This window comes from Triturus cristatus, chromosome 5_2 (genome assembly GCF_964204655.1).
Source record: "Triturus cristatus chromosome 5_2, aTriCri1.1, whole genome shotgun sequence".
NCBI classification, from domain to species: Eukaryota; Metazoa; Chordata; class Amphibia; order Caudata; family Salamandridae; genus Triturus; species Triturus cristatus.
In genome coordinates this window covers 706105330-706125255 of record NC_140588.1, presented here as the reverse complement: position 1 = coordinate 706125255, position 19926 = coordinate 706105330, and the positions used below count along the sequence as shown (strand labels likewise).

The 19926-nt window shown below is 41.2% G+C and overlaps 1 protein-coding gene across 9 annotated transcripts in view; it reads left to right on the top strand.

Moving 5' to 3' along the window:
- DACH2 (dachshund family transcription factor 2) overlaps positions 1-19926 on the top strand; it is an 839221-nt gene that overhangs the window by 764252 nt on the left and 55043 nt on the right. For all 9 annotated transcript variants that reach the window (XM_085607797.1, XM_085607794.1, XM_085607793.1 and 6 more), the window contains 3 exons: positions 571-718; positions 9151-9294; positions 12979-13044. In XM_085607797.1, the coding sequence (XP_085463923.1) occupies positions 571-718; positions 9151-9294; positions 12979-13044 (358 nt within the window). The remainder of the gene's footprint in view (positions 1-570; positions 719-9150; positions 9295-12978; positions 13045-19926) is intronic.

The window sequence follows — 19926 nt, the reverse complement described above, 5'->3', positions numbered from 1 at the left end:
TTCGGGGGTGGGGGGGCTAATTCTTCCGGCGATCTAAGAAGGGGTGAAAAAAACAACTAAGCCTCGTTAGCAAGGAAATGGTCTTTTAAAGACCTTTGAAGTACACGGGACTAAAGGAGAAACCATGGAACATTTTTTTTTTAAATGTCAGAGATTTCAAAGCATTTTACGAAGTAATTAGTCTACCATCTTCGCTTGCAATGCTGTCCAGGTGTAGTAGGCATCAGTTCATGCTTCATGCCTCATCCCACTTTGTAAACTTATGGGCGAAGACGACTACTTGAATTTGGGTTGAAAATGTGAGCCGAGTATGGACTTTGAGGAACATTCTATCACTGCAGTAAGCATGTGCAAACGTTTGCACAAGAAGACGCTATCATAAATGAGTGCGCGACACAAAATCCGCAGTCTTTAAATCAAACACTAGGATATTGCCCCTTCTCATCGAATACGGGTGGTTAGGTTTGATACACTCCATACTACACCTACAAAACCTTGCCATACCATCTCCTTTTGAGAAGGAAGGACACCATTGTTGTGCAGCAAATTACAAAGTCATCTTTCTTGCAGGGTCTCTTGAAAGTGGCAGTGGACAACACAAGAGTCCAGGACAAACAGATACAGCAAGAAAAAAAAGAGTTAAAGATGGAGCTGTGTAGGGAGAGGGAAATGAGAGAAACGTTGGAAAGGCAACTTACGGCAGAGCTCCAAAGCAGAGGTGAGTGTGGACTTCAAAATGGGATGCAGCAAGCTTTGAACCCCTTTGCACAGCTGATATGGAAGAATCATTCCCTGTGGGAGCCCTGTTCCCCTGTCTTAGGAGGATAGACGGCATAAGCACATTTATATTGACTGTTGTAAGTTATCGTATCGAGGGCTTTGTATGCTCACATACAGCTATTATGAATCTATCTTTGTAGAATAACCCACAGTCAGGGTTGGACTGGCTTATAGGGCAGTCAGAGAGTTGCTGATGGGCATGTCTGACAGATCAGTGTGTAGGCTGTTTGCTTAGCAGTTGGTAGACCTGTTTTATGGCCAGGTGGGCCAGGGTTTGCACGATGTCTTGGATAGTACCACAAACATTGTCTGTAGCAAACACAAATGCATGCAGTCTCCCATACCCAAAAACCCATACATAGTGTCTTTACAGGTTCAAAACGGGACACTTTATTAGCTATTAGATCCGCTAACGGGGCCACTTTTATTTTGGTGCAGTAGCCTATTATTTTGTCACAGTTTACCCCTGCCCACAATTGTGCTTTTCTAGGTTGCATCACTTCACCTATGTGCAGTACTGCGTTTGTAGTATGTATTCGACTGCAGGCCCTTTAGTGTAGACACAGGCATCCCTCGACTGGACACTTCTTTTATGTATGTGAAATGGTATGCCTCAATTACGTTTTAGGAAGTAGTTAAGATCAATTTGTTGCCAGGCACATTTTGAGACACAGAACTTAAAGGTTTGTTGATAATGACAAGTCAGGTGGGTTGTCTAAGTGATATGAACAGGACACTTTCGTAGTATTGTTTCGAAGAAATAAGAAGCCTAGTCAACAAAATCAGTGATGTGGTTTGGCACAGAGGACAACATCTATCTGTTGTCCTCATGTCTGTGCTGCAAGAGGAAATGCAATAAGAGCACAGGGAGTGACTGGCATGGCAAGAGTAGAAGAGTTTGTGTAAGTATGTGTGTATGTGGTACATGCATGGTGTGAACCCTGCCAAAGGACTGCAGAGCACTGTACAGGTTTAATGGCAAAGATACAGTAAACAAAAGGTTCAGAAAGCAGAAAGGGACTATTATTTCATAGGGACATATTATACTGTTCTATATTGGAACATGATTGTGGTAGTACCCATTGAGATATGGATGATCTCCCAGATCCTGGGTTTATGTATGGAGATGACTTTCTTTTCTACACTTCTTTACCTTCAATCTGGTGGCCTCTGTGCAGGGGGTGGGTTGGGGGGGATGCCATGTACTGAGAGCCACTGGAGATGGTGATCTAGTCAGCCAGATAGGGGGGGTGCTGGTATTGACAGCTTTGTAAATGATGCAGTTGGTTTTGAAGATAGTGCGGGGTAGAAAGTAGTGCCAGTGGAGATCCATCAAGATGGGTGTGATGTGCTCATATTCTTTCAGGCCATGAATATGACATGCTGCGGCTTATAGGATACCTTTTAGGCGAGCTAGTTTTCAGTCTAAGAGACAATGGAGCAGAGCCACCTTGCAGATGTGAAAATTATGGAGGACTTGCATAGCAGTTCTGGAGTCCCTTTCTGGGAGGAATGATGACCCTTTTTTTCTCTGAGAAAGCAGATAAAGACTGTCTTTATTTTCTTGGCAGTGTGTTCCTAGAGTGTGAGGTTTATGTCCAAGGTGAATCCAAGAGACGCTGCATTGGGTGAAAGTTGGGGGTTGAAGCAGTCAAGGTTAATGCCTTTGATCCAGGGTTGGACTAGTTGCTGCTTGTTGATCTTAGCAAATACCAGGTGCTATCTGTTGATGGGGTTGAGCTTCAGGTAGATTTTGGACATTTAGATCTTGATGAGCTATAGACAGTGTATGTGGTGTTGTATATCTAGAGCAGAGGTGTCTGATATCTCCCACTTCATCACTATCCTGGAGCCATTACCTTACCACCCCTGTAATAAAAGTAAAATACTGTAGACGACGATGGCCGGGATGGCTTTGTGATGGCAATTTTACAGCTTAGGTTGAAGTGGTGGCTTCACACTGATCTAAATAAGGTCCTTAGTGTGAAAGAAGCAGAATCCTGTCCATACTGATCATCAGAAAAGAGGTTACAGGTTGTGCGTGCAAATGAAGTGTAAATTGGTACAGATATTTTTACTCTTTTGGGTGAGTATGTCGATTGAAGTAATTATTAGAATTATTAGAATCATCTCATGCATTCCCCTTGATAATTAGTCGAATCCTTTAACCTCCCATGTGAAAATTATTTTCTTAGTTCAGAAATAACAGGCCTTCTCCGTTTATTTACCCAGGGTATGGAATGACATCCCCATACCCATCAGTACCACCAAGACCTGCTCAATATAGGAAAGATCTGAAGGCACACCTCTTTAAAGAGCATTACATCATAATAAAGTGATATTCTGCTTGCACTCTCGCTCTGTACAGTGTTCTCCTGCCTCTTGTCTATGTTTACACAACACAAATATCACATAAATAAATACATCGAAATATGTACACATACTAGCACTATGAAATAGATGTAGGGCAACACATATGCAAACAATGAAATACACAAATCAATAAAATATGTAAACAATTATTAGGAATGTGACATGATTGTAGTTGCGCTTGGCTAAAATATTATGGGACTTAAATTCCTCATCTGTGAATATACTTTGCCATGGGTGTGGAGCCTCTTGTGGATACTTCCATTCTTCTCTATTTTTCATCCTAATGTAGCCATTCATGGATCTGCCCATGGACCACTATATCTTTTCTGTTGCTAGGTTGATGTCACACATGTATGCCTCAAATATACTTGCACTTTGCAGCTGTTGTGACGTGAATTAGTGACACAATAAGTACACAAAACAGTGATGGATGGAATGCTTGAATTAATCTCAACCACTGGTAATCACTCGGGCTGCATCCCAATTCATCTTTATTTTGCACACCAGGCCACCTCAGTTTGGGCCCAGCTATATGCAAATCAGCCTTGGTCCTGCTCCAATGGTATCAGTGCAGCTCGAACTGACAAGCCAGGTCTCCCCTGCACCTGAACACAAGCAATCCAGGATCAGTTGCGCCCTTGTTATGTTAAGCATATCTAAGGCTAAGTTTAGATTATTGTGCCTAGATATTGCCTCCGTTTGCAACTGTGCACTTTAACCCCTTCGCTGCTGCGGACATTCCGCTGCAGCGCTGGGGGGGGCAGGGGGGCAGCGCGGCGGGCCTGTGCTCATGACGGAGCCGCTCCGTCATGAGCCACAGTTGAGCTGTGCTCATGACGGAACGGTTCCGTCATGACTCCGCCCATTTGCGTTGTCCCCTCGCACAGGCGGGGAAACAGCGCCGCGCAGGCGGAGCGGCCGCCAACAGGATTGTCATGACGGAACCGTTCCGTCATGAGCACACGCCAACCGTGGCTCATGACGGAACGGTTCCGTCATGAGCAGGGAAGGGGTTAACTTCTCCCATTTTGTTTGGTGTGTACATACTTAGAAAACATATACTAAGAAATTAGGACATCTTATTGAATGCTTCCTTAAGTTTCAATTCCTCATAAAATGGAAAATATTCATAATACCAGCTCAGGTTCTTCCACCCTAGTCTGTTATATTTTCCTTTCACACAGACCTGTGAGTCTAATACTGTTGTAGCAGATTATGAACACGTCTTGCTCCCTAATCTTAGGAGTTGCAAACATTGTCCTATTTGTGAGTTCTTATGATCAGTTCTCTAGTTGGCATTTAACTCTAGGTAAATATAAAGTTCTGTAGCTCACTGATCAAACCAATCAGCTCCATTTTATCTTGATTGCTAACTCATTTTACAGTGCTCTAAAACATTTGTTCTATGAACTGCCTTTGTCTCTGATAACTGTTAAATACTCTGCAACACTGTGAAGCAGTTGAATTGGCATTAACATGGACTTAACAAGAACCAAAGAATAGGCATAGTATAGTGATGACCGAATAAACCAGAAAGTTGCACAGTTCATAATCCCACACATATCAGCTAAGGAGCATGTTTCCTCCCTCCTCTCAACAAGTATATACTTGATAGGGTCTGAACTAATAGTTGCAAGTATGAGGGGTTGAATTTACGCTGGTTCCATCTCAAGATCTGTTCCTGAGAACATAAAAAATCTTGCTCTTGATCAGACGGTGCGAAAGTCAAATTAATCTTTCTGTACTCTGGCAGTCTAAGGTCTGCTGTCATGTCTGAATATAAAAATGAAATAAATGCTTCCATGCAGCTCTTACGGCTTCCCAGAATAGCTGATAATAGAGATACTTCTCTTACAATTTAAGGAAGTGTCTGTTTCAATCTGAAAATATCATTAAAAAGCACTAATATGAGTCTCTCTGCTTATGACAGTGTGCATAACATTAGCAGAGATTAGCAGTTTTTTATGAATTCAAATATAAGTGTGGCATTGGTTGTAAAGCCATAGCATATTAAGCGGTAGTTATAGAAATGTTCAAGTTGAAATCATTGGAGGGAGGGATAAGAGTGGTTTTAAAATATGCTATGTTATTATTTTATTCCATGGTACTTATATATGTCTTTACCCAGAAAGTGTGCTCTTTGTGATGTGGTGAAAATCTGTTCAGTTGTTTGAGAGAAATTAAGCTTCAAAATGTACAGATATCTAGCAATGCGGTACTATGGAGGGAGTTCCAATGGAGTACAGAGGGAAAAAACAACAAATGAAGCATTCGGATTAACTTGTCCAGTGGAACTGTGGGCAGTCCCACGAGACCAACCTCTATGATTGGCTGGCCGCAACATAAAGAGAAATATTGTGTCCCCCATTTTAGAGCTCGGGCCCTGTGTTCTGAAAATTAAAAATAAAATAACACAAAGGGAAGCCCTAGAGGACTCCCCCTTCCACGTGTTAAATGCAGAATTTATTTCCTTGCATTGCCACAGACTTGCGGTACTGTTGTAATACTCAATGCGGCCTCTGCACAAATTTGCATGAGTACTACAGAATACTACAGAATTACCATAATATTTCAGCAAGATTACCATGGGACCTGAAAAAAAAGACAAAAAAAGTTGAGTAGGTGTCCGCTGGTGTTGTGCAGCTGTGGGGAGTTAACCAGCAATGGAAGATTGGCTGCTTGTAGGGGGGGAGGGTTAGGTGCAGGGATTTGCCACAGGCCAGGTCCTGTGTCCAATCCCATACCACACACATCTTAAGGCCATGCACAGGAGGGATGTCACCTGTGGAAGGTTGAACACTCAACCCCATGCTGAGCACGGTCATAGACTGAGGGGCATGCGTGCCAGGGGTTTGGAATAAAGCAAGGAGTTGGACATAGGAGCAGGCCAAAGGCAAGGATGTGCACCCAACCCCCTACCGTAAAAGGCAGTGCTCTAGAGGAGGTTGGGATAGTTAGGTATGATAATAAAATCTTGCTTCATGTTATAAAAAAAGTAGGCATTCACTGAGAAAACAAAGATTACAGTGATATTATAGTTATGCATGGTATTATGTTACTTTACATTTAAGAAAGCTTTGGAGTTGGATTAATGGTATAATTAAGTGGCAATCCATTAAAAAATAGCATTTTCAATTTTAAAAAAAGACTGAAATTCGCCAGTTATAACTGACGATCTCAGTTTTCAGTTTTTACTGATTTTTACACATTATTACAGGCATAAAATAGTGTGTTTCTTGTCTGTATTTGTTTTTAAAAGCAGAACATGCAGATAATTGGGCTTCTTTTGAGCACTTCTCTAAGTTATCATTCCTGAATTCCAGGCCAGTAGCCCTGCAGATTGACAGCATAGGGAGCCTAAAAATAGGATGAAATTTCTTTAAATGGGATGAGATTTTCTTAAATAACTTCTTATCGCAACATTTGTTTGTGTTATAATGCCTATTTTCATTTGGTTGTTTTATTTTATTTTATTTGGCTTTTAATGTACTAAAACCAGAAAGGCAGCAAACTATGTGTGCACATTTATCAGTTAAATAAACAAGCTATATCCTCATTTGTTCACAAAACTCCAAATAAATATGGATAAACACTGATAAGATGGACAAAAAATAAATATGGATAAATACAGACGTACATTTTCAAAAACATAAATACCATAAAACCAGGAGTCCTATTTACAGCTAACTGAAGTAACTATAACTTGTAAACGTGCCATGCACTGCTTATCTCATGTATTCATTCACTTATGGCATGTTCTATGGCACTTGCGAAATCTGAATGACATCATTAAAGACACCACTGAGCATTGCAAGAGTGCAACTCGTATTTACTTCCATTAGCTTTGACTGGTGAATTTCAGTGTTTTTTTAATTTCAATATGGTATTTTTGATTGACATTTTTGCCTAACTATAACATTGCTTTACCCTTTGGTTTTTTCAGTGAATATATAACCTAGATGATATTTTAATTTCTGAAAATATATTTCAAATGACAAAATATTTGTTACTATTTTAATGTTGCTTTGGATACTCCCTATTAAAAGGGAGGTACCCCTTCCCCCTTTTCACCATCCCGAGCGTCTGCTGATGACTTTTCAAAATATGGGGTTCGATTTTGGAGTATTGATTAGAAATAACTGATTTACCAGAATATTTTATCCAAATTATCTGGAAACAAAATAGAGTTATTTACAGTAAACCTATACTTTCCTACATGTACATTTTGGCAATTAAATTCTGGTACTTATTTTTTCTCTACCTATATTTCATACCACCACGTAACAGGATATTCTCAGTCTCCTATCCGATGACCATCCCATTCTGTGAGGGAAGAGTGTGGACATTTTATGGTTTCCTAAACTACAATTTCAATTGCTGGAATTCATGTCAGCCATGTATAATTACTGTGGGCAATATTAAATTTAATTCTGTTGTTTGTTTCCATACCTTACCACTCCAGACAGCGGGCAGACTTGTGCAAATCAGTCTTAAGGCCATATCATGACTACGGTTGTCCATCTGACCGGCGGTCCGTCCTCCCCATTACGACTTAGACGGTCGGACAGCATTGGCACCACAACAACCCCCAAGGATCAGATGTTGCAGTGGTCTTGAGACTGCAGTATACTTGGCGGGGCCGCTGCGTCCGAGCCAAGCATATTACAAGTTTCCTCTCTGCCACGGTTTTCATGGTAGTGAGCCCGCCATGAATAGTGGAGGAAACAAAGGGGGTCCTAATGGGCCCCCTTATTCCTCTACACCAGGGGATGCATGCAGGTGGGCACTTGATGTGCCCCCCTGTCTGCATGCACCCCCAATTCTTGCAGGGCATGGACTTGAGAATCCATGCCCTGCAGGCCCTTGCAATGGTGTTCCCATTGCGGTGCCTGTTATGGCTCTCCTATGAGCCTTTAAACAGGTTCAGCCATGGCCCTGGAATGTGCGATGTTACATTGCATGCCATTACAACGCGGTTGTTACAACGACCACATTGTTACATCACATACCATTACAACACAAGTCGTTACAACAACTTGCTGTAGTGGGCGCTGGATGTTGGAATAGTATAATTTACTATTCCAATTCCAGTCCTTGCAACAGTAGGGAAGGAGTTGAATTTTAAATCCAACACCTTCTGCACCCTACAGCAAGTCGTTGTAACAACTTGCGTTGTAACGGTTTGCGATGTAACAACGCGGTCGTGGAACGACTACGTTGTAACAGCATGCGATGTAGAGCATGCAATGGAAAGGATGTCTCCTGTGGGCCTACTGATGCAGGACCGCCCGACCTGGGTTCTAGTCGGAATCCAGAGGGTGGTCTTATTATGGCTTTGGCAGTGCAGGAGCGGGGAGCTGGCGTGGAGCTCCGCACCGCCAAAGTCACAATGAGGCCCTTTGTTTTATTCCAATAAGAACAGTATAGCAAAAACTTCCATGCCACACCATCTCTAAGTGGGAGCACAAGGAACCCCAGAATAGTTTTAGACTTTAGGCCCATCTACAAAATGAAGCTTGTGGCACCCTTCTGTGATATGCAGTTTGTGTTAATATTGTTCCATGGTAACGACTGCGGGCCAGATTTGAGTCCATAATTGTTTGCTTACTGTGGCTAACAGAAAGGAGACAACCATATGCAATTCAGTCTTTCATACACCTGATAAAGGCCAACCGAAATCGTGTATGAGAGCACAAGCAATCTTAGACATGTTGGATCTAACCAGTGTAGTGCAGCCTAGCATAGCATAGCATAGCATGCCACTGGCCACTAGAACTACATCTGTACATACCCACCCTACTTTGAGCTACTTAGTGACAAGAATAAATATGTATTCTAATAAGGGGATCTTTATCACTGCACAGTTGATGGAGGTGACAAATAATATAGTCCTTCAATTACTTTCTTTCCAACAAGTTGGACAAATCTTTTCTTTTCAATACAACTTTGAATTGCTGCAAAGTCGGGATATCTTAACACAGCTTATTTGTATCCCAGCAACAATTCAGAAACGCTTGAAGAAAGAGAAAAAGGCAAAGAGAAAGCTGCAGGAAGCCCTGGAATTTGAATCTAAGAGGCGAGAGCAAGTGGAACAGGCACTGAAACAGGCAACATCAGGGGACGGGCTCAGGATGTTGAATGGTAAGAACTTTACTGAACCTCACAGGTGTCTTTTTTTTTCTTTTGTCATTAAAGTATTTTCCTTACTAGAAGACAAATTCTAGATTTTCTATATCCAGCTGATCTTAAAACATTTCATCTGCAGTGCAGTTACATTCATTTATTTGACAATGCATGTATGACAGAACTCCCACATCATTAAAAATGTCAAGTTAAACATCTGAAGATTAGACAAAAGTAGCACGTGCTATTACTACAAGTGAAAGACTCACTGACATGAACAGCCAGCACAGCTGCTAACAATGAAGAACTTACCACAATTTAGAGGAGAGCCTCTGTTTTGCTGCGTGCTGCTTCAGCATTTGGTGAACAGCATTTAGTTTTATTGCTCTATAAAAGCAGCACTTACAAACATAAAAAACACCCTCTTAAACAACTAAGGGAAGTTTCTCAGAGGCAATGTAGGTCAAACAGGAAAACTTGAAACAAGGGTTCTTATGTGCAAAGCAGTAATTCTACGACTCCAAAGATCACATTTGAGCCTTTGTAACTGCAAAAGGCTTTGTTATGTGTACAAATCCTAAACTGAGGAAAGAACAGATGATGGACAGTATGCTGAACAAATAAAATATTAACCCTCAGTCACAGATCTGGGTTAAATCCATAATTTATTTGCTCGCCATGCCATTTCAGTTTGGACCCAGCCATATGCAAATCAGTCTTGACCCTGCTCCCCATGGGAACAGTCCAGCCCAAACTGTCAAGCTGGTCTTCCCTGGACTAGAAACAAGTATGCTGGTGCCAGTTTCAGGCTCGCTTGAATCTGGTGGCATAGCGAGCACTGGACACACATGTGGACATACCCTTCCCAATTAGGCCAACAATTGCAAAAAGAATAGATAAAGGACGGAATGCTGAACAAATCAAACATTCACCCTTAGTCATAGATCTGGTCTAAAGCCATCGTTTTTTGCTCACCATGCCATTCCAGTTTGGACCCAGCTTTATGCAAATCAGTCTTGACCCTGCTCCCCATGGGAACAATCCAGCCTGAACTGTCAAGCCAGGTCTTCTGTGGAGCAGAAACAAGCATCTTGGGACCGGTTTGGGGGTATCACCCCATATCAGCCAGGCTAGCTTAAATCCGGTAGCATAATGATCACAGGACCGACATCTGGGCATACCCTTTCCACCTAGGGCAACAAATGCAAAAATAACAGACGATGGATGGAATGCTGAACAAATCAAAGATTCCCCCCCCCCCCCCCCAGTCACAGATCTGGGTTGAATGCATAGTTTTTTTGCTCACCAAGCCAATTCAGTTTGGTCCAAGCCATTTGCAAATAAGTCTTGACCCTTCTCCCCATGGCAACAGTCCGCCCGAACTACCAAGCCAAGTCCTCCCTGGACCAGAAACAAGCATCCTTGGTCCGGTTTTGGTGTATTACCCCTCATCAGCCAGGCTAGCTTGAATCCGAATGCATAGCGAACACAGGACCCATGTCTGTGCACATCCTTCCCTCTTAGACCTTTGACTAGGGGTGAATGTTTGACAATGTTCAGCATTCCATCCACCATCTTTTTGTGTTGCTATAGTCAGCCTAATTGGGAATGATATGCCCAGATGTGGGTCGCATGCTCACTATGCCACTGGTTTCAAGTTAACCTGGCTGATGAGGGATCATACCCCGAAACCGGTCCAGGGATGCTTGTATTCTGGTCCAGGGAGGACCTGGCAGTTCGGGTTGGCATGTTCCCATGGGGAGCAGGGTCAAGACTGATTTGCATATGGCTGGATTCAAATTGGGGTGGCATGGTGAGGAAAAAAATGATCGATTTAATCTAGATCTTGAATGGGGTGAATGTTTGACAATGTTCAGCATTCCGTCCATCATCTTTTCATGTTCCTAATTTGGGATTTGATAACACATTACCAAATCATAATTTGGATTTCAAACAAAATACTGAATCGGTATTTGGAACAGGTGTGTAAAGGATGTCCCTTCTACATACCGAAATCGAGTCAGAAACTGTTGTTTTACCCCCAAATCTGAATTCTAGCAACAATTTACAAATGGGAAGGGATCCCTAAGTGACCCCTTCCTCTGTGTGAATGTCAACAAAAAACTTTTTTTTAGAAAGCAGTGGTCCATTAGACCACTGCCTACGCCTAAAAAAAAATTGAAAATAATTAATTTTCTTTTTTAAACACATCTCATTTTCCTTTTAGGAAAACGGGCTAAATGTAAGAAAAACACACAAAAAATTGCTTTGTTTATTTTAAACCAACCCAGCAGGTCACCATGCCAGTGACTCTAAGCAACGATAGTGGCGCTCAATTTATGACCTACCTTCTGCATATTAATGAGCTTAGTTGAATTGCGACCCACTAACATTGTATTCGGTAGGAGTCGGTGTGCACATTGCACCCACTTCTATCAAATCTATTTTAGTATATTCCTAATAAGCAATTGCTAATTATTTTGCGCAATTTATAATTTCTTAATAGGAATTTTTATACATCATTCCCTAAACGTTTTTAAGGAGGATTTGTTGTTGAATTATGTGGTTCACAAAAGCCACACACTTCAATGTGTTGCCCTATTGTGTTCCTTTCCTACCCAAAGAGAATTAATGGCACTTTACATAACATACTTTTCCAGGTCTTACACTGGATCGCTACTTTTTAAGGATCCAATCTAAAGTTGTTTTACATATTTTTGGTAACTGGACTCTAATAAGCTCTGGATTTACTGGATATCTAAAGAAGCCCTGGCTTGTATTTCTAGTCTTTCGTAGTGTGCGTCTCCCAAGCAGTCACGCTGTTAAAAGGAGTTTTCAAGCATCTACTGTCCTTTCGCTGCTCATTGAAATTCCAAAGTAACAATTGTCTTACATGGAAAATGATGCTTCAGAAATATTAACAATTAGCATCGCTGTTATATGTACTATCCATGAATAATAAACGATTTCAATTCGTTCAGCTACAAGACACTGTCACTAAATTATTTACATATTTCTGTTCATGCTACAATTGAATCTGTTTTAAATTTTTGTTCTCCAAAAACATCTTTGAATCAGCAGAAAATAAAACTTTTATCACTGAACTTCAACACAAATTCATGTTTTATTCATTTTCTGTCATCCCTGCACTTCATGAAACAAGGCAAAACTTAATTGGGGAACCTATGCCATAAAATCCTATTTCATGGGAAAACAAATTCAGGACCTCTGGTCCTCCTGAAATTGGAGATGGTTTGGAAATGGCAATCATGTTTTTGATTTTCAGGCCCCATCTAAATCTAACACACTGGTAGGCTCTCTCAAGTTAGCATCTGCCACGGCTTCATTTCCCTGTGTGCAAGTGATTGATAGTACTGTACATGGAATTTGCAATTGTAATTTTATTGACAAGCTAATATGGCACAGTGGATCAATGAGTGGCCGCCTGGGAGCATGAGAAATAGGTTAGAACAGATTCTCTGCCTCACATGCAATATGTGTATTTGATATGTATAAACAATCCTCTTCTGACCAATATCTGGGTATTCACCTATATTACACACATTTATATAGTTAGATGTTTTTTAATTGTGTGACTTTACTATATAACCAAAAAATGTATTTGCAGGCATTTTTTTGTAAGGAGTTTGAGTCAGGCTTGCACCACTGAAACATACTAATTTTGACTAACGTGTCTTTCAGATGCTGGAATCCCAGAGATGGAAACAGAACACAATGGGAATCAACTTGACAGTGCAGCAATGCAAGGTACGGTCAACTACTTCACGTTCCAATAGGTGTGTGCCTTCCCTGTTTGTTAGGGAGCCTTCATCGCTGCATTGACATCTTCGGAAAGCACAATCTAGGTTATATTGTTCGGACGCCAGTAAAAGGTCCTCTGGTTCGTGAAAATAACTATACACAAGGAGGGAGTGAGAGCAACAATTGTCTCGAGGGGGAGTCAGTGGGTGTCTGTGAACCCTAGTTATGCAAGAGTTCCTCTGTTTCCCTTTTTATGGAGAAGCAACCTAGGGCGGATGTAAAGATCCATGCCCTCTTGGGGGGGTACCTTGATTCCTCATTGCTGCACTGAAGACACATAACTAGATAACATTTCCTTACATTCCTTTACCTGAAGCTAGACTTCTATATAAATGTGGCAAAGCGTTTATGCGTTTTTTTGGGGACTTTTATAGGAACTCTATGAAATCCAACCTAGTATAGTAACCGTGTTCGAACAACGGATTGTCCAAACATTATACTGCAAGCAAAGTTTCTAAAATAGTACATGGTTTGCATTCTGTTTTCAATTTACTATCACATATAATATTATTACAACTCTTTTTTATGATTCATTTAGGTAAGAAAAACGTATTCTATGTACTGTTTGTGATAATTGTACAAAACGTACTAAGCAATGTTTTGCAAGGCATATAGGTATGCTAGTAAGGTATATGCTAAATAATTGCCTATCCCTTTAAACCTTTGAATGTACCTTAGATAATTACGCCATAAATCATGGAAATAATGCTATTATGACAAATATGGTCAAAAAAGAATGTACACATCTTTAATTTGCAGGTTTTTTACACATTCAAACTTTTTTGTAGATCAAATAACTAACGTATATCACAATATAGCTCCTGGATGGGCCAACAAATATTACAGTGTGAGGAGTGTCAGTACTTGTTATTTATGTATGTTTATTCGCTATGGCAGCTTGGAAAACTCAACCCCTGTTCTTCCATGTACCTAAAGCGGGGATAGTAAATATTTTTTTCAGCAACAGTTCTATAGCTCCAAACGCATTACACCATGAAGTTCCATGCACCTGCAATAATGTATAGCTGCTGACAGTGACCTCATAATTCATTGCCCAAATGCAGGAACTCTTCACAGATGCGTGTGAGAAGCAACAGAAACTTTATACATATATATATATATATCCAAATTTTAAAACAAAGTAACGTACGCTCTCAGTAAAGAAAGGCGGATACCAAAAAAGTTTGGGTAGTCAAGTGTTTATTTCACACAGTGCCTTTGTCTACTGAGAGCGTACGTTACTTTGTTTTGAAATTTGGATATTGACTGACCGGCGCGCTCCGCCGGTATGTACGCCAACCTTCATGGGTCCCAGTAATACGGAAGGAGCAATTTTGTTGATATATATATATATATATATATATATATATATATATATATATATATATATATATATATATATATATATACCGTACACATTTGAACACCAGTGAGGAGGATGTCTATGCCTGTAAGGTCAGTGGTAGGAACAAATACCTGCACTTCACAGAATCTAGCCCTTAGGGACTCACAGGTATTCCACACTAAGGGCCATATGTAGGAAGCCAAATACCGGTCGGTAACGGCCGATTTTCGGTAAATATCCCGTTACCGACCGGTATTTAGGCATTTGCTATGTAGGGGGCATATTTCAGGATTCGGTAATTTACCGAATCGGTAATGTTACCGATTCAGTAAATACCGAATCCTGAAATGATATGTAGGTAACACTCAAATGAGTGATGTCTAGGAAAAAGATTTCGGTATTTACCACCAAATATAGGTTGGTTATAAATACCGAATACATTGCAAAAAGCAATATTTTGCTGAAATAAGAGTGCCATGTGGCAGACATACATGCCCTTAGGGCATGTATGTCCGCCACATGTGCACACATGCAGGAATCAGGGGTGCAACAGGGTGTCAATGTGACACCCTGCCACCCTTGAATGTGCTCCCCCCATTACCGAATCGGTATTTACCGATTCGGTAATGGTAACTGGCTTCCCATTGATTCCTATGGGCCTCCTGGCCCATAGGAATCAATGGGAAGGTATGCATCATTACCGAATCGGTAAATACAGATTCTAAATTACCGACCCTTTCCGAATCGGTAAATATTACCGATTGATTACCTACATCACATTTACCGATTTATGAATACCGAATCGGTAAAATTCGGTATTTATGAGTCGGTAAATGTGACCCTACCTACATATGGCCCTTAATAAGGTACCTGCCTTTTGCAGCAGGACCTGCTAGAAACAATCTTTAAAGGGGAACCAATCAGTGAACATATTCAGATTGTAGGTTCCCTTCTGGTTTCCTCCCTTAATTTTCATAGACATGGATAGGCTCAATATTGACTCTTGTTTACTATGTGGGCTCACAAAAACCATCTTCATCCATTACCCTCAGCTCTAAGGCATATTACCATCTACCTTGAACAAAGATTGTGTTGTGTATGTGGTGTACAAGAGTAAATTAATGGTGTAATACCACCAACTTAATATGAAACATATTGCAAATCTGCTTGAGTTCCAAGGCCTAATGATGGTATGTGATCTGTGGCCATATGCTTTTGTATGCTCACAGAACTGCTCAGTAATTTCTGATTTACTTATGGCATATACTTGTGGGTCTTTTTTCCTATGGATCTTTACAGGAGGGTTGAACAACCTCCATAACTTTTTCATACTTGCCTTACCAAAGGGATGCAATATATATGTTTACGTTGGTAGATATGTATTTGACATACAATAAAGCATGGGCTATCCCACTACTTAGGGCTATAAAGGTTGTTAAAAGCCATCGGGTATAGGCCTGAACGTTCCTGTGAACCCCTATATCGAGGGAAATGGTCTTTAACAACCAGTTATTAGAACATTCCGCTCACCGAAGGTAGAACGATGGGGATGTCACTGGTGATGTCGTTCAGTGTTTTTTCATTTAACAGTAATTGTAAGGAAAAAGACCCACGACATTCACAGTTGAGTTTGCCAAAACATTTCCCAAAGTGTCTTCAAATAACTAAAACAGAGGACAAAACACAGTTGGAGTCCAAGATTCAAGGCTGTAGAGGCCTGATCCCAAGCACGAGAGCTAAATCTATCTGCAAGAAGGGTCGTCTTAACAGCATTATAGGCCCCCGGACAAAGCTGTGCACTCGGCCCAGTCAACACAACCACTCACAGGAATCAAAATGTTTAACAGAGAATTAGTGCTAAATTCTGGTCTGCATGGGGCTTCTATGCCCGTGGCCCCCCGGGCAACTGCCCACAGTGGCGTAGCAACACTTTGGCCACCTGTGGTGGTCCACGGGTTTGCCGCCCCGCATAAAAGAGTAGGGGGTGCTGGCGGTATTTTGTCTTTTGCTGCTCCTCGGCGGCCAATTGAAGAACAGGCGGGGGCTCTGAAAATGGCAAGTAAGAGCAGGGGGAGGCTGCCGCCCCCAAAACTAGTGCCACCCGGGGCGGACCCCTCCTTGCTACGATACTGACGGCCCAGCATGCCCATATGTTAAGACAGCACTGTCTGCAGGCTCGTATCTGTTTATGTATATTTAACCTGCCTGTGTTGGGGCTAAAAGATGACGACTATCAGATTTAGACCTCACTTCTCTGAATGGACTCTAACTTCTTTTCCACCGTGTGCCCACTAGCTGCAGTGCTTCATGAAATGATTGAATATATCAATGAATAAGCCTAAGCCAAGGCAATGTAAGCACTGCCAGAATGTATAGACACCGAGCTCGCTAGAGACCAACCTACCTCAATGTGTACCCGTGCACCATGCCACACTGAGTCACTGGTGAGGTCTTTTACTCCAGAATGAAGACAATTTGAATAAGAAGAAACCTAATCTAGTCAGTCTTTTCAAGTGATTGCTTCAGGATCAACAGGAAGTCAGCGACCATTTGGGCTTTGCATTTATGCAGAATACAATAGATGCTTCTGTGTTAATTGTGTTTCTATAGCGACTTAAACATCATCCTCTCAAGTATCCTTCTCTTAGATATACAGCAAAGCTCGTTGGGTTGAAAAGTAACACCCAGCGCTCAGTGCACGGGGTTGTAAACAGGATTACGGATTTCATCAAAGTTAAAGCTATAGATGGGACAGGCTCGCCAGTGTTTTATTGTGCCCAGTTCCTAGCATGTCCACAACATCAGCACGCATACCCTTGCAATTATTTATACCAAGGCTTTGTGTAAATTATCGATATAATGATACCTCTGTATACACATGTATGTCTACGTATGTGCGCGCTGTGCATTCTAAATGCCTTTTCATTCCTCACCCCGAGGTGTCGTTAAGACATCCAACCGTGAGGTTGAGAAGTGAAAGTTATTGACCTGCCAGAACCTCTGTAATAAGCAGAAAGTGCGGTGATCTGACTGTAAATGCAAAATGTATTTCCACTTATAATGGGCGACCTCTTTGAACCCCTCTCTTGACTTTGCTTTATTTCACCTCTCATTAGTTGACAGGTCATCAGTTTCAGAAACAAATAGCATTTCTCCAGTCGGCTAATTAGATATTCTTGGTGCTTCATCTGTTTAGAGGTTTATTAGTCATTTGCAGAATATTTAAAGTGGTACTACCCTGCAACGAACCATACAGAAATAAACTACTCCTGCTTTCAGCCTGCCATCTGCAGTCATCGTTGTTGCATAGGTGCCGAAGGATTAAAATGCATAAAGCACAGTTTAGCATTTTCGATTCCAAAGGCCTGATACATAAAGTTTTTTTTCTGTAAGTAAGTCAGAACAATTCACAAATGTTTCAAACCCTGCATGCAAACGTGTAGCCTGGCTCAAAAAGAGCAAGCTCAGCGTTGTTTTTTTACTATTGTGACTTTTCTGTAAAGTGTACATGCAGTAGACAAATTCAATGCCAAGTAGGTGTACACCCAGACAGTCATAAATATGTGGGTCTTCTCAGCTATTATACCTTTGACACAATTAATTGTCCTTCTAAGTTAAATCTGAATGACCCTAGCACAGAGGGTAGAGAAAAAATGACAACACATAATGTTGCTTCTATCTTGGAATCATACACCATAACAATCCAAAATGGTCACCAACCACAATTGCCTTTGCCAATGCTTGTATTGTAAAAGCCAATACTGGTCAACAACAAGCATTGGCAAAGCAAGACCAATTAGCTTTACCAATGCATGTTGGGCTTTAATATTTCGAAAAGAGTGAGGTCAGACAGGCAAGGCACTCTTTTGAATATTGGTGTGTGGGTAAACATTAAATAGTGTTAGCTCACAGATAACGCACAATAAGTTGTATTTTCCAGTCCACGTTTACATCTTTTTATACAGAAATGTGACCTTTATTACTCTTAACTTCAGTCAATTCATACAAATTGTTTTATTAACCCAATCAATTTTCTCAACTCAATTCCAACTACATAACATACAGGAAACATTCTAAACACCATTCTGTGTCGGGGGTATTTCTGAGCACTAGCATGGGTAGCAGAAGCAGGGTCATGCACAAGAGCAGCCGTGATGCATTATATGGTTGGTAGAGGAAGCTTAGGTATTTCAGTTCTGTAGTATTACTCCGTTTGGTACACACAAAGGGGCATTAAGAATGAGCACCGGATTCTCTTAGCTCCAGAACTGACACTCACAGTTCTTAAGCTAAGACAGTGGTTTAGTGCATCGCCATTTGTTGTGGACCATGGTTGCAGGATAGAGAGTTCCAATATACTTGAAATTCCATGGTCAGATGGCACTATTCAGTGAGAGCTACACTTACAAAATGCAAATTTCGGATGAAATTGAAATCTTGAAGAGAAACGACCCAGCATAAAGGGGGCAAAAATAAGAGAGATATGAATGATGCAGCCAAACCAGAGAATGTGCCTTTGCAGGAGCTATTTTCTCCAGATGCCACATGGGCGACCAAAGCAAACAGACCCACTCCTCAGGGTGGGTGAAAGTCAATCACTGGAAAGAAAAAGTGGGCCTCATGGAGTCCACATCTTCCGTATCGTACTTCCACTTAGGCTACTTGGCCCTTTCTTTACTCTTGCCACTTACAACAGACATCCTCTTTTCTGGAATTCCAGAGACTATAGAGAAAGAACCACTCTTGAGGTTGCTTATCTTGGAATGCACTGACAAGGGGCAACAGATCTTAAATCTTGGCACCGTTTTGCAACCAAAACCCTTCATGAAAGTACATGAGGCTGCAGGGCGTGTAACTCTGGACATCAATAAATAGGTTCTTAGTAAATCAGGAAGTCTAACTCCTTCAGGTTACAGCAACAGTGGCTCGTTTCCTTAATTTTTCTTCAGAGGAAATTACCAAGCTTCTCGCCAATAATTCTATGTAGCACCACCTAACCTTGGAGCTATATGCTGAAAGGGAAACCTGGAATAGAGGTACCCAGTCCCTCTTGTATCCTACACTTCATCACAAGTCGATCGTACATGGAGAGAGATTGGCAGGGTGGGGGGGCTCAACCATGACAGACTAGATACATTTTATCAGCAATTGCCAAAAAACAGTCTTCATACTTTAGGGTGCAGGGACAAATGTATTCCTCCATTAGTTAATATGGGAAATTATACAAATTCTTGGTCTTAGGCATTTTGAGGTAACACTATAAGGTAACTTATGCTATCGTTGCCCAAGCTGTTCCTTGTATGTGTGTTTCAACCCTGTCATGCCCTGTCCATGAAAATGTAGAATACAGAAGAGTTGATCCTGGTTTGTTATGCTTGAGTCTGAGAATGGCCACTGAAAATGAAAAAACAGCCTTCATTTTTAGTTTGAGCCTAGGCAGCATGCATGCGCTGTCTGCAAGACCTGGTGTAAGCAGTATACGG